At 37.5% G+C, this 13,532-nt stretch overlaps 3 protein-coding genes across 3 annotated transcripts; 1 reads left to right on the forward strand and 2 right to left on the reverse strand.

Moving 5' to 3' along the window:
* The first annotated feature begins 6,654 nt into the window (after nucleotides 1–6,654).
* Nucleotides 6,655–8,564, forward strand: LOC131670569 (NADH dehydrogenase [ubiquinone] iron-sulfur protein 3, mitochondrial). Its single transcript, XM_058946275.1, has 5 exons — nucleotides 6,655–6,781; nucleotides 6,855–6,929; nucleotides 7,241–7,488; nucleotides 7,613–7,858; nucleotides 8,167–8,564. The coding sequence occupies exons 1-5, from the start codon at nucleotides 6,712–6,714 to the stop codon at nucleotides 8,317–8,319; spliced, it is 792 nt and encodes a 263-aa protein (XP_058802258.1). The 5' UTR covers nucleotides 6,655–6,711; the 3' UTR covers nucleotides 8,320–8,564.
* A 100-nt stretch (nucleotides 8,565–8,664) lies between these two features.
* Nucleotides 8,665–10,165, reverse strand: LOC131670570 (large ribosomal subunit protein uL11). Its single transcript, XM_058946277.1, has 4 exons — nucleotides 10,003–10,165; nucleotides 9,844–9,917; nucleotides 9,239–9,628; nucleotides 8,665–8,704 (listed from the first exon to the last, which is right to left on the reverse strand). Exons 1-3 carry the CDS (start codon nucleotides 10,037–10,039, stop codon nucleotides 9,242–9,244), a joined length of 498 nt encoding a protein of 165 aa, XP_058802260.1. The 5' UTR covers nucleotides 10,040–10,165; the 3' UTR covers nucleotides 8,665–8,704; nucleotides 9,239–9,241.
* Nucleotides 10,166–10,889: 724 nt separating this feature from the next.
* LOC131670603 (translocon-associated protein subunit alpha) lies at nucleotides 10,890–13,486 on the reverse strand. Its single transcript, XM_058946324.1, has 5 exons — nucleotides 13,094–13,486; nucleotides 12,332–12,514; nucleotides 11,983–12,242; nucleotides 11,643–11,907; nucleotides 10,890–11,564 (listed from the first exon to the last, which is right to left on the reverse strand). Exons 1-5 carry the CDS (start codon nucleotides 13,155–13,157, stop codon nucleotides 11,491–11,493), a joined length of 846 nt encoding a protein of 281 aa, XP_058802307.1. The 5' UTR covers nucleotides 13,158–13,486; the 3' UTR covers nucleotides 10,890–11,490.
* Between the last annotated feature and the right edge of the window lie 46 nt (nucleotides 13,487–13,532).

Raw genomic sequence — 13,532 nt, forward strand, 5'->3', positions numbered from 1 at the left:
GATATCAATCGGGTTGATAAATAAAATCGTATATCGATAAGGATATTTATTTTTGCGTTATTTGAATTAATCAGGCCGATATAGCAAATATTTTTTGCCAATCTTGGAACTAATTGCATCCTCACGGAAAGACTCGCCGGTATTTTCAACACGAAGTCAAAGACTTAAAACTAATTGAATGTGAAGAAGTTTTCCGTAGACTCGAAGATCAAAGTTCCGGGAGCGATGTCTAGCGAAGTCAAATCAAGCAAAGGCAATTCCTCGAGAAAATCCATTTAATTTGGCGTAGATAGCTCAGCTGGCGTTGGTGTACAGATGCCAATATACGTGTGCGACATGTAGCGTCCGATCATTAATTTTTTCCCGATAAATTAGCGGAGGAGCAGGCGGACTGTGTGTGTATGAGTGTGTGCTAACTACATCGCACGATTGGCTAAATAATTGGCAGCGGCTTCGCAGCAGACACACAGCTAATAACGTCCTTTGTAACGATCTCTTTGAGTCTGCATATAAAGGGAACGGTGCACCGCAGCGATGCAACTGCGCTGCACCTAATGTAGCCGACGACGATTTTTTTGTTCGTAAGCTGCATAAACACACATCCACAGCACTGTGCACGGCCTCCAACTAATGTGGTCTGCATGAATTATTAAGCTCATGATGCAGCTCGCCGCTCAATCGAGCGCGTCGCAGACTCGACTCGTTTACAAGCGAATTGGCTCAGTTCAGCACGCGATCGTGACGCGCGCTCGACCTTAGGCTCTCTATCCGCTTTTACAATATTATTGCGCTAATCAGTGCTTGCCAAACTGGAAAGTTTTTCACGCCAAGTGGAATTAATGCGCGCACGCCCGATCGGCGTTGTCACTGCGCTTCTCTCTGGCTTTGTCTGGCCTAACTCCCCCCCCCTCTATTCCTCACCCTCCCGCCTTCTTTTTCGCATTCGCGAGCATTGTTTTATAGCCTTTTTCAAAGGTCCCGCCTTGTAGCGCCTCTCTTTCTTTCTCATTTAGCTGCGCGCGCCGCCTATTTTTTTATACCACCACCACTGCCGCCGCTGCTGCTGCATGCCTCTCGAACCCTCTCGTCTGACCGTGAAACAAAAAGAATTTTTTCTCTCTTGCGAGAATGCGGTTCTCTCTCTCTCTCTCTGCGTGGATGTTGGGTTTTTTTCAACTTTGCCCGTTTTTAAATGAGTTATTATTCGTCCGGGGAATAAGTTATCGTTTGTTCGAACGCGATTGCGTGCGATATGCTCGAATGCTCTCGTTTAGCTGGCGAGATGCAACTCCTTTCTCCGTATGAAAGGAGCCTAATTGTTTCTGACTTATCGCGGGCTTAATGCGCAGACTGTTTCCGCGATAATCAAACTTTTCTTTTCATTGCTTTTGGCACGGCGAGGGGAGAGAAGACTATCGGAATTGAAGAATAATATTGATTTTTTCTCCATTTTATTTTTCGAAATTACCAAAGTAATATACGTTCGGAAAACTAGACTTTTGCCCATGAGATATAGTCGCAGCGTTTGCTCGACTTTTTCATTTTCTTTCTTCTTTATTCGCAGTGAAATAAAAAGCTGTGCCCCCCCCCCCCCCCCCCCGCCCGCTCAATGCACTTCGTTTATTTTGTATAGGTGAACTCGAGAATTCGTTAGATTCGAATGAAAAAAATGTATTTGATGGATTGGCGTTTACAGTACGTTTAACGCTTTTCATTGCGATACGATGCTTGGAAAACAATACAACCTTATCAACTGCAAAGACTGGCACCGAGAGATGCTGCGCCGATCAACAGATGTTTCTTACGGGAGAAGCAGCTCGGTCGCGAGACAACGATAGCCCTCAGAGTACATAACAATGCCCGTCGCCGCATGCAGATCCGAATTAATAAGCAGTCCATTTGTCGAGGAGGTATACTCGCGAGAAGGAGGAGGAGGAGTTTACGAGGTTGCCAGCCAACTCGCTGGTAGTAAACGCCGCGGCGCTCGCTCGTGGCCGACATTGAACCTCGTTGATGCAGTCGTAAAATCCCTGCCTGCCAGCCAGCCAGCGCTCCGTGTTGTTTTTCAAGTGCGCCGCGAGCTATTTGCCGCTTTACACCTGCGCGTGGCCCGCGCACTAGCCGAACGATCATCGTCGGCAACCGGAGCTCTTGCCCCGATAATGCACAAAGGCACGCGCGCGGGGAAGGATAGAGTCGCGTTCGATCGGGGGAAATAATTGTACGCGCTATTGCAAAAGTAATTTCAGCGTGTGCTGCTGGAAATACCAGCTTAAAAAGCCTCGGCGCTGCACACCCCCGGGGAAAAACCAGACACGACGTGGGCGAGCGAGACAGAGAGAAAATGAAGCACGTAAGAGAGAGAAAGAGAGAGAGGGCGCGAGTGCGCGCACACGCAAAAAAAAAACAAGGAAAAAGAGGAAGGCAGGGACAGCAGCGGCAGCGGAGTCGAAAAAAAAAGAAGAAACGAGAGGTGCGTGCTCGGCCGAACTTTTTTGCCGTTGGTTCTCCATGCGAATATTTTCGCGCGCTCTCTCGCTCGCCCCCTTTTTTTCCTCGTCGACTCGGAGGGTCGGGATACGGGGAGGGAGAGAAGAGAGAGAGAGAGAGAGAGAGAGAGAGAGAAAGAGAGAGAGAGGAAAAAAACGAACGGAAAAAAGGGTTGCTGACCAGCGCCGCAGCGCACATATACGTGTACAGCAGAGAGGCTGCGCCGCGCGTTTTTCGAAAAATCGCAAGATGCGTGACTACGCCGTCTCTCTCTCTTGAAGGGGGGCATGCTCCCTGCTTTCGCGCGCCCCAGTAAAAATCGATCCTCTCCTCCCCACCAGCCTCGGCATTCTACCTCCGCACTCTTTCCCTCTCGGTTCTTTTCGCCAGCTCGCTGAGTTTTTTCCCCCGGCCTCCCCCCGCGGACACGTTGGTGCTAGGAGGGAGGTAGAAAAAGAGGTGGGGCCGCAGAGCAACGGCAGCAGTGGTGGTACGGGCGAACGCGGACGCGCTGGGGGGTTGCAGGTGGGCGGACGTTTTTCGCGGAGGTGGAGAAAGGGCGAAAAGAAAGAGGAAAGAGGGCGGGTGGCTAGCTAGCTAGGCGCGCATAGCTTCCTCTCCCTCTCTGCAACGATGAAAAATTACCCAGAAGCACAGCGCAGTTTTTTCTTCGTCGTGGCTGCGCTGCCGCTGCCGCTCGCCTGACAGACAGTTGCACCACCACCGCTAGCAACCCCCCCACCGCCCCACGGCCCTGATATATCGACCTGGGGGCCATACCCTCTTCTCCCATGTATATGTACACGCACACCTTTGTGCGTTCCTTCGTGTGTGCACGTGCAGCCGTACCTGGCCAAGCCGATGGCCGGTTGACGTGCAGCCGCGCCTAAACGCAAGCGCGCGCCGCCGACTAATGCTGTTCTTTCCAGCCCTCGACTCGGCTCCGCGCGCGACCATTACTCCTCTCTGCGAGCGATATTTTTTGCCGGTAGTGGGGATGCCGGCATCCAAGTTTTCGGTGATTTACTATCGCGAACGCCGACCCGCTGATTTATGGCTTTTCCAGCATTTGTTTATTGCTCCGTTGTGTACATGTGCGTACCCCGGACGAGAATGTATTGCCGCGACTTGGCGCTTGTAGCAAGACCCAAGTTTCGGCTCCTTCCGCCTTTTTCCTCTGTCAATTAGGGCCGACGAGCGTTTATGCATGCCTCAAAGTTGCTACAAAGACATGCTCTTCTTCTTCTTCCTCTTCTCGAGGGTCCTCAACTTTCTCGACGGCCGAGCTTCGGGTGCTCGGCTTGTAAATAAGTGTGCGCGTGTCGAATGTGTACCTGCCTCAAGTATAATTAAGCTCGTACATTTGTGCATTCGAATAAGAAGACGAATGCTCTTCGATTATATAAGCCGGTCGGGCGTTCGCGCCGACGGCATAATCCTTTTAAGTAGTAAGGGTAGCGCTAAGGGTGGACAAGCGGCAGGCGCTCAAAGTATAGTCAGCCCATTTCTTAACTTAAAGCAATCTTTCGTTTCCTTCGTTATGAATGATTAATTTGGATTTTGTCTTGACCGAATCCTACAGTTACAAAGTTCTATTGATCTCGTCATTCTGTATTTTATTAACTGTAGGTTAATTTACGGGATACCTGCTTTTCGTCTCATAGAGTCACGATCGAATAATTTTCAGGAGGCGAGTCGTTTAATTATGAAACTCATTATCCTGCAGTCCAACATAAAAGTACGAATAGTTATTTTGAAAGATAACAAGTGCTAATTGAAACTGGCATGTGCGCCATAAGCGAAACTGTTTGAAGTAATCTATCTAAGAAAACTCGAATCAGGAGTCGTCGTGAAATCATATAATATAGGATTCCAAAGTTTGGTACTCGCAGTCATAATTACAACTTGACAAATACACTCGGTATTTCGCAATTGCCACCGCATAACTATTCACGTTGTAACTTATGCATTTCATGCTCGAAAGCTATGCCGTAAGCTAGGCATAACGTAAAATTCGAGCAATCCAACAATTTATCGATTCAACGAATGCCTTTCATTTCCCGAATGTGCTGTCGAAAAATGCGCCTCGTTAATTAACGCGTTTGCCGCGTAGAATTCGAAAACTGTCGGCCGCCTCGCAGTCAGTCGAGGCGTGCGCGACGCGCGCGCCGCGAGAACCGAAAATAAAGTCAGAGCCAAAACGAAGTTTAAACTTAGTTGAAGGAGCGCCGAGGAAAGCCTTCGAGTGTTTCGAAAATGTCGTTGCCGCACGACAATCATTTCACGGCTCGATTTGAGACTGCTACGTTTAAAGATAGGTGCTGCGCCGTCACGATCTCGCTCGCGCGAACCTTTACGGACTCTACGAATTCTCGCTAAAGATAGAAAATGCTGTGCTCCCTTGGAATAATTGCGCGCGCCTCCCTTGTCGACGCTCTGTCCTGTGGCTTTGCGCGAATGAGCGCTGAAAATTATATCACTGGAAAGTTGTTTGCACGTGTCGCGGCTTTCTTTCAGTCTTTCTTTTTTATAGTCTGATTACTTCACTTGCTTATAGTTTTCCAATTTGATTTATGTTCGCCGATAGAGACGACAGCTCGACTTAGTCGCAATGATAACAATTCTTGTTACAGATGTCTGCTTCCTATTGAGTTTCACTCAAAAACTATGAGATTCGTACATGATTTAACTTTACATTGATACGCTCGTAAAATTGAGTAGTAACTGATATATTTATTTATTGTAGCATGGGTTTAGCTTTTAAATTTTTTTTTTATTTCTCTAAGTACACGTAAAGATATTCACATTTTCAATGACAGAAGTAGATTAATATTTTTTCTTTTCTCTTTCCCCATTCAAATAACATAAAACTGAACTGAACTGCATTAATATGTTTAAAAATTAGTATTAAAAATCCGTTTAATATATGATGTTTTATAGTTAATTTGATGAAAATAGTACTTTGCGGAAAATCATTCCAACAACCTGTACGTAAAAAAAGTCGTAATTGAAAACCAAGTGCGAAAAAAAAAAATAAATAAACGAAATGTCGACAACGAAAACATCCTAGATTCGCATAGTCAAGATATATAAATTGTCGTCTTATCAAGATAATTAATAGATAACCGGCATATTGGAATGCTTGAAAAAAAATAGTCTTTTATAATCAATGTGTAATAACCTTGTAAATAAAAATTTATCAACAATTAAGCTGGAGAGGAGAGCGACATCTTCAGGCTTCAGAGTTGCATTAGGCTCGAAAAGCATAGCGCAAATCCATTTAGAGTAAAGGAGCTTCCAATAAGTCCTTTCACATACGAATTTTTAACGAATTCTCTACCATGCCGTGAGAAGATAGCTCGACGAATAATTTCGTGAAAGACTCGAGCGTGCGAAATGTATCATTATTCTTCGTGAATACAATTGATGCCACACGAAAAAAAATTTACCATAGAACAACTTCAATGGTAGTCTTTTTTAAAGTGATTTAAAATGAATGAATTAGTAGCATTCGTTTTATAGAAAAAGGTTGTGTAATATAAACTGATTATTTTTTTCAGTTAAACGACGCATTTTTATTGCACTTGTTACTTTTATGCTACAGCGGTACAGTTTTAGGTGGAACAACTAAATTCATAAAATTAGATATTTTTCAACGAGTAAGTGGTAAAAGATTACCTATGAGTCGATAGATACACAATATGTCATTTCGCGAAAATGCGTGTATTCTAAATCCAAATTATCAAAAAATTATAATTAATTTGTCGAGTTCGCTAATATTTCCAAAACTTTCGAATCAATAACAATAATTATTTCCTTGATAGCTAAATTAACGAATGCTCACAGTTTGATTTTGTGCAATTGCTTTCATAGTATTTGTTTGAATTAATAAGTTTAATATTTGTTTGAAATTAATTTTTATGGATAGCACAAAACCTCTATCAACACCCAACTTATTGATGTTTTGAATTAATTTAACACTTGTATGTTGATTGAACATTTGCACATTTCTGCGAAATCGATTTTAATGAAATTACGACGAACGAATTTTAATAGTGAAGAGCTATCAAATATATTTCTCTGCTTTTCAACATTTACAATAAAGCGCGAAAACGTTTTGAAGAGAGCACATGCGCAATTCGACGTCAAATACTTTTCTGTTGATGGAAAATATCGTTTACTCTTGGCGATTCCGTCACAGAAAAACAATTCCCCAATAAAATGGCTTTCGCATTGAAAAATTTTGTAACAGCCATAAAATCTTTTACTCGAGTGAATCCTCAACCCCAACGTGAGTAATGGGAGCTTATTGTTAATTTAGTTGTCCTGAATTACATAACGTCATATCAGCTATATTATTTTAGGTTATATTTCTGTCTGCTCTGTCTTGAAAAATGCTGATGAAAAGAAAGATGCTTCTGTAGAAAAGGATAATAGACGTAAGTCGATGATATTTTCTTAATTAATCAATCTTCTACGTCGTTTTACAGTTGCTTACAATTATATTATCATATTTTTTATGAGTTATCAATTATACTGCACATAGTTTATTTGTTGTCAAAGCAAGTGTTATTATTTAATCTCTACTCTTTAAGCATCAACATTTAATTGTTATAGTTATCAACATTACTGGTTTATTCCAATCATAAAATTGTAATTGAATTGTAACATTCTAAGTGAAAAATATATGAAATTGAAATGATATTTACCAATGTATACAAATTTTATACATTTTTATTTTTATTTGCAGCCACTGTTCGTAAAATTGATCAGAAAAGAGTAGCCGAATTGAAAGACTTTGGAACTTATGTTGCTGAATGTTTACCAAAATATGTAGAAAAAGTTCAAATAGCAGCAGGTGATGAACTAGAAATTCTCATTTCACCTGATGGCATTGTACCAACAATCAGCTTTTTAAAAGATCATCACAACTGTCAATTTACAAATTTGTCAGATTTGACAGCTGTTGATGTACCTGGTAGACCATACAGATTTGAAGTAAGATTTACATTTGCATGTGACCAAAAAGTATCACATTAGCACATACAAAAATTAAATTCAGTACGTCTTCTAAATGATCATATATTTAATTTAATTTAATTTAAAAATTTTGATTTTTCAGCTTGTTTATCAGCTATTGTCTATACCTTATAATACAAGATGTCGAGTTAAATCTTATACAGATGAATTAACACCAGTTGATTCCATTTATTATATTCATCGTGCTGCAGACTGGTACGAGCGTGAAGTATGGGACATGTTTGGAATCTATTTCACTAACCATCCTGATTTGAGGAGAATCCTTACAGATTATGGATTTGAAGGTCATCCCATGAGGAAAGATTTCCCACTTACTGGATACATCGAGGTAATTTTTTATGCTACTTAATTAACAAAACTAATTTCAAAATGCATCTTTGTTATGCGCATAAATAAGTTTTATTTTTAAAATGATAACTAATTCAATAATTTATGTAATTGAATAACATTAGCATATCATTTTATAGTATTAGAATATTGCCCTAAAGTAATTATACTAATATGTACTTTTTTGGTAGTATGGGTATTGAATTCAAAGGTTTTTATTAAATATCAAATGTTTTATGTATAATTAATTTTGAGAATCTTATATGAATTTGTTCAAATTAATTTTATTATTATTAATTCAATTTTTAGGTACGATACGACGACGAAAAGAAACGAGTGGTTGCTGAACCTCTCGAGTTGGCTCAAGAATACAGAAAGTTCGATTTATCTGCACCATGGGAACAGTTCCCTAACTTTAGAGGACAAGCATCTGGTGTACAAGATGTTCCCATTAAGAAATAAACCATTGAAATATTAGATCATTGAATTATAATATTATAGCAAGAACATGAAGTTACTTATCTAATGAAAGTAGCTTACTGTTTAAATTTCACTTTATAAAATAAAAAAGGTTATTCTGTATATTTATTTAGTTTCCGTTTAAATGCTTTAAAAGTAAAAACAAAAGTATAATTTATTGTATATTTCAGACAAGTTTCTATTAAATCTATTAAACTTTATTTATAAGTATTAATTCTCATTTACCTTTGTATTTATAACAATGATTTTGAATTTATTTAAAAAAATTTTAGAGTAAGGATTAAGGTACAGAAAAAGAGATACAAATAAACCAGTATACATTAGAAATTAGATTTTATGTTTTTTTATTACCAAAGTAGTAAACCATCTGAAAAAATAAAGATAGACTTGTTATACAAATGTTTTAAAGTTTTTTAACTTAAAAATAAGCTGTAATTGTTGGATTAACAGTTACAACTAATAAAATCAAGAAATTAGAAGAAAAAAATATGAATTTTTATTGAGGTTTACTCCTCAATGGCTAATAGTTGCCTGTCGGACTGATTATAAAGCATCAAGACCAAACAGGTGGATGGGATGCCAACCCCTACCAAGAGTCCAGAACTCTCACTTTCAATTGTTTAGAGAATAAAAGTGAATTATAAATAAAAATTTTTTTTTTATAAAACGATAGTCATGTAAATTGAGAAATTAAATTAAGCTTTTAAAAATTCATTTGTAACAATTTGCAAGTTACAATCATAAATAAGAATTATTTGTAAGAAATAACTTAAAAATAATAAACTTTTGTTACTAAATTTTATTTTGGCTATTTGCTTTTTCAATTAGTTTATATTTTCAAGACATGATTGACATTTAAAAATTTACAATTAAAAGGTTGAGCAAAGGACTCTATACCTACCATTTACTCTTCTGATACTTCCATCTCTCCACTGTTGACTTCATCAATAATATCGTGAGGTAATCTGCCTTCAATTAAACATCCCACAGATTGGCAGGTACCAAGAATTTCTTTGACGGTACCTTTAAGCTGACGTGACATTGATCGAGGCCTCATAGAACGTGCAATATTGATAACTTCGTCAAATGAAAGATTACCACTGTGTTTAACATTTTTGACTTTTTTACGGTCCCTGGGTGGTTCTTTCAAGGCTTTAATGATCAGTGATGCAGCTGATGGCACAACAGATATTGTAGCCTGTCTGTTTTGAATGGTCAGTTGAACAGTTATCTTAAGACCCTTCCAGTCAGAAGTTGCTTTAGCAATGTCATCACCAACTTTCTTAGGTGACTGTAAAACAAAATGAAATCAAATTAATTAATAATCATTAAATAAAAACACAAAAAAGCAAATATTGACAGAAATAAAAGGCATTATTTTAATTGAAAACAATCAATATATAATGACCAACATAACCAATTCATAGTTGTATGAGATCAATCAAATCAGAATTTGATAGGTTATAAATTTATATTTTTGTAAAACACATTATTGAGATTACTTACAAGACCAAGGGGACCAATTTTTGGGGCAAGGGATGAAGTAGCTCCTACTTCACCTCCAACACATCTTAGGTACACTGAAAATATGGAAGTTAGCATGCAATACACGTGACACTTTGAATACATATAAAACTTAAATAAAAAAAGAAAAATGAAAAATACCTTTCTTAACTTCATTAGGATCAAACTTAGGAGGCATTTTGACAGTTTGTTAGTTTAACAAACAATTAAAAACTAGAGATGTTACCTGATTATTTCAGGCAACGTCCAACTACAATAACGCACTGTTTAGGAAAGGCTGATGCCGGAAAAGTGCGGAACTACAGAAGCGCTTCCTCGCGGTTAAAGAAATAATAAAGGTTAGGTTAGCTTCTTTAGTCAATGTGTAGTTAGGCGTACTACATGGTACATACAGTCAATGAATGTAGATCGACTTTGACGCTTATGCGTTTTTGGTCAAGTTATATAACAGCAGTTCAAATATCGTTAGTAATTTTTATTAATTGATGCATAAAAATCTCATTGTTATGTCGTCGATTATAATAATAAGCGAACTAGAAATATTAATGAAATATTAATATTAAACTAAAACTAACAATATTTATTTTCTAAATTTATTCTTCAAGCTAATATTGATTTGTTTGATAAATTTTGTGACAGTATTTATTACTGTCAAGATTTACAATTTTTGAAAGATTATTTAAACAAAAACAATTAGATGACTAAATGCAAAGCCGTGCTATTTATTTAAACATAATGATTCAACAAGTCAAATTAATTTATATGTAAATAAAATAAAAATGAGACAATATTTTACTGTCACTGACCGTAATAAAAGATAGCTCTAGCCGGCAAGAAATCACTTCACAAAAAACATTGAAGAGAAAGTGAAATGATTTCGTCGGCCACGTAAGCTAAACAGAACCAGCACACATTATGCCACGCCATCGCTGCTGATTTAGTATTTTATTCTGATCTTTTTCACGCCATTGATTGATAAGATGGAAAATGAAATTAAAACTACACTACGATTTTACCTTTATAAAAACACTTTATTTATGAAAGAATAAATGTCCGTTACAAATATTTTCAATATTTTAATCCAACAAAATATTATCAAAGTTATACAACACACAAAGTATTTACACACATTAAATTTCATTAAATAGATAAATGAACATTAACTAAAGGTAATACATGTCTTATGTTTTTCAATCAATTTCGAATGGAATGTGTTTAAATGTGTAAGGCAATTTTTTAAAAACTTTTTCGTTTATCTTGAAGCATCCCTCATCTCTATTATTAGCACAAAGTTTAGATGACACTCCTCAAAAATCTTATTGTGTAATAGTTATCACAATGGCAATAATTATTTAAGAGTATTCACAAAAAAAGATTGTTTATTAGTAACTCTATAAACGTAGTACTCCATATTCAATAGTAAACTTTTTTATTATCTAGATGATAAGTTTGTTCACAAATAACGTGGTGTTGCACACTGATTTAAAAAAAACACAGCGACACACTCATGTAAATGACAATGATTTCATGTTGTGCTTTAGTAAAAACTTTTCTTTATAAAAAAACTTGTACGTCCTATTATTCGTGTCCTCTTTTCATTAAATTAACCACATTAATAAATTAGTAAATTCAGTCATCTGATCCAACTGTTCTTTTGGCTTTCCTTTGCCTTGGACTTTGTTTTGGAGTTTTTGGTGACTTATCTGTGGAAAAAAAATAAAAACATTAAGTATCAATAAAAATTGATACATTTAAGTGAACAAAGTGTAATGTATACTTACTGTGCATATTCCATGCTTCTTTTGAAATCCAGTCATAATCAACATTATTAGGGTTGCTGGTACCAACTTCAACAGCTACTTTGCGCGAGGAAGAACGAGTTTTCCTTCCAAAGGAAGACAAAAGCTGTTGTCCTCCAACAAGAGTAAGAACTACACAAGCAGCCAAGAATATATATAAAAAGACAGTTTCTCCATCAAGTCCCTCATCAACTTCAATGATTTGTACAGTTTCATTGAATACAGCCTCATAGAAAGACAGCCCATTCTATGAAATATAATGAAATATTGGCAAATACATTTATGAAAAACCTTATTTGTGAATAAACTAAAATTTACTTACAGCATCTCTATAGTTCAAATTAACATTGAGTCCAAATGGCCTACCAACAAAAGTTTCAGATGGAATAAATGAGTAAGATAATGTGGCTTCCTGGTTGGGCTTAACAACCTTGTTGTAAGCAATTGTTGAGAAGTTCTGGATATAGAAGTTGTAGTCCATTGGGTAACGGAATGAGGTGTTGACAGTTTCAATGATAAAGTCAATGTCACCCTTGTTAGTGAAGCCAATCAAAAATTCAACAAGCTTTCCAGCAGGCAATTCTGTAGTAAGTAAAAGCACATATATATATATCTAATTCCAAAATTTCAAAGTAATATTTAAACAATCTAGTTTTAACAAATAAATATACCAAGAGTAGATAACGGATTATGGATTGGTTCTGTAAACAGAATTGTTGTATCTACATCTTTTGAAGCTGTAACTGTTGCTTCTTCTTCAGGTTCTTCTTCTGCAATTACACCAGCTTCTTCTCCCTCAACATCAACAATGTCATCATTATCATCTTCTTGAGCAAATGCTACCAGTCCATTTACTAAAAAAGAAATATTAATTATAGTAAATATTCCAATAAATTTTATTGAATGATACAGGCTCTTAAAAAAATTTATTTTCTATAAGCCTCTTGTTATATATTATTAAAAATCTTTTCAAAAAACTAATTTGGTTAATCTACTCTGATTTTATACAATAGATTCATGCCCATCTGCTAGATCAAAATGATAAAAAACAGTTTAGATTTAAATAGCTTTAAATTACCAGCAGCTTATTCTAAATGCAAAAACTATTTATTTTTTAAAAAGCAAATTCCGTCAGCGCGAGTCCGCTACAATTGCGCTTGATATCCTGTCAAAAGCATCGTCTTGAATTTTACGAAACCTCATCCCGAGAAAACTTTCATACACCATCGGTGCTCCAAAAAGTAACCCAAGCGCGCTCACGTGTCACTTTCCACCTCCCAAAGTTCACTGAAATAACCGCTCGATCGTGCAATTTCCCGGATCAGCTAATCGAAGCCACTCTAAATACTCGAACACAAAGCCAACATATGCGAAAGTTAGTAGTTTAACCAGGATACTCAAAGCTCACGTGTATGACATCTGGAGACACTTACCTCGACAGGTTGTTAAGATAATTGCCGGTAGGACAAGAAGTAACAGCAGCCAGAAGTTTCTCATGATTGCTGATTAAACGGAAAAGGTTTTTCAAAACGGAAAAGAAAATAACAAGGATAGCAGCAGCACAACGGTACAGCTCCAGAGATGTATTTGTGTGAGCCTACGCCGAGCACCGCCGTCGTCTTGTCGTCTACGTCTACCAGCCGCCACGCGAGACCTACTTCTGCATGTTGCACTCTGTCCCGGCTGCCTCTCTCCATTTTATTTCCAAGCTATATGAAGTTAGGCAAAAGTCGTGCGACTATCAGAATGAAGCCACGAAGCCAAATCATGGCTGCCTCGCTGTGTTATGTGTAACGCTTTTTTATGAATTTGCATAAGTGGTGTGTTTATTTAGGATTTCGGCTTTTAGTTTTGCAATGGTCATTCTCTTTT

Source organism: Phymastichus coffea, unplaced genomic scaffold (assembly GCF_024137745.1).
Source record: "Phymastichus coffea isolate CEN01 unplaced genomic scaffold, Cenicafe_Pcof_1.1 PCOF00112, whole genome shotgun sequence".
Classification (NCBI taxonomy): domain Eukaryota; kingdom Metazoa; phylum Arthropoda; class Insecta; order Hymenoptera; family Eulophidae; genus Phymastichus; species Phymastichus coffea.

Excerpts from the sequence above, each read along its gene's own strand:
- LOC131670569 (XM_058946275.1), top strand. The coding sequence starts at position 6,712 with ATGGCTTTCGCATTGAAAAATTTTGTAACAGCCATAAAATCTTTTACT. Across the intron at positions 6,782-6,854 it reads AGTGAATCCTCAACCCCAAC|GTTATATTTCTGTCTGCTCT; the intron begins GTGAGTAATGGG and ends ATATTATTTTAG. Across the intron at positions 6,930-7,240 it reads TGTAGAAAAGGATAATAGAC|CCACTGTTCGTAAAATTGAT; the intron begins GTAAGTCGATGA and ends TTTTATTTGCAG.
- LOC131670570 (XM_058946277.1), bottom strand. The coding sequence starts at position 10,039 with ATGCCTCCTAAGTTTGATCCTAATGAAGTTAAGAAAG. Across the intron at positions 9,918-10,002 it reads TCCTAATGAAGTTAAGAAAG|TGTACCTAAGATGTGTTGGA; the intron begins GTATTTTTCATT and ends CCATATTTTCAG. Across the intron at positions 9,629-9,843 it reads AAATTGGTCCCCTTGGTCTT|TCACCTAAGAAAGTTGGTGA; the intron begins GTAAGTAATCTC and ends TTTGTTTTACAG.
- LOC131670603 (XM_058946324.1), bottom strand. The coding sequence starts at position 13,157 with ATGAGAAACTTCTGGCTGCTGTTACTTCTTGTCCTACCGGCAATTATC. Across the intron at positions 12,515-13,093 it reads TATCTTAACAACCTGTCGAG|TAAATGGACTGGTAGCATTT; the intron begins GTAAGTGTCTCC and ends TTTCTTTTTTAG. Across the intron at positions 12,243-12,331 it reads TAATCCGTTATCTACTCTTG|AATTGCCTGCTGGAAAGCTT; the intron begins GTATATTTATTT and ends TACTTACTACAG.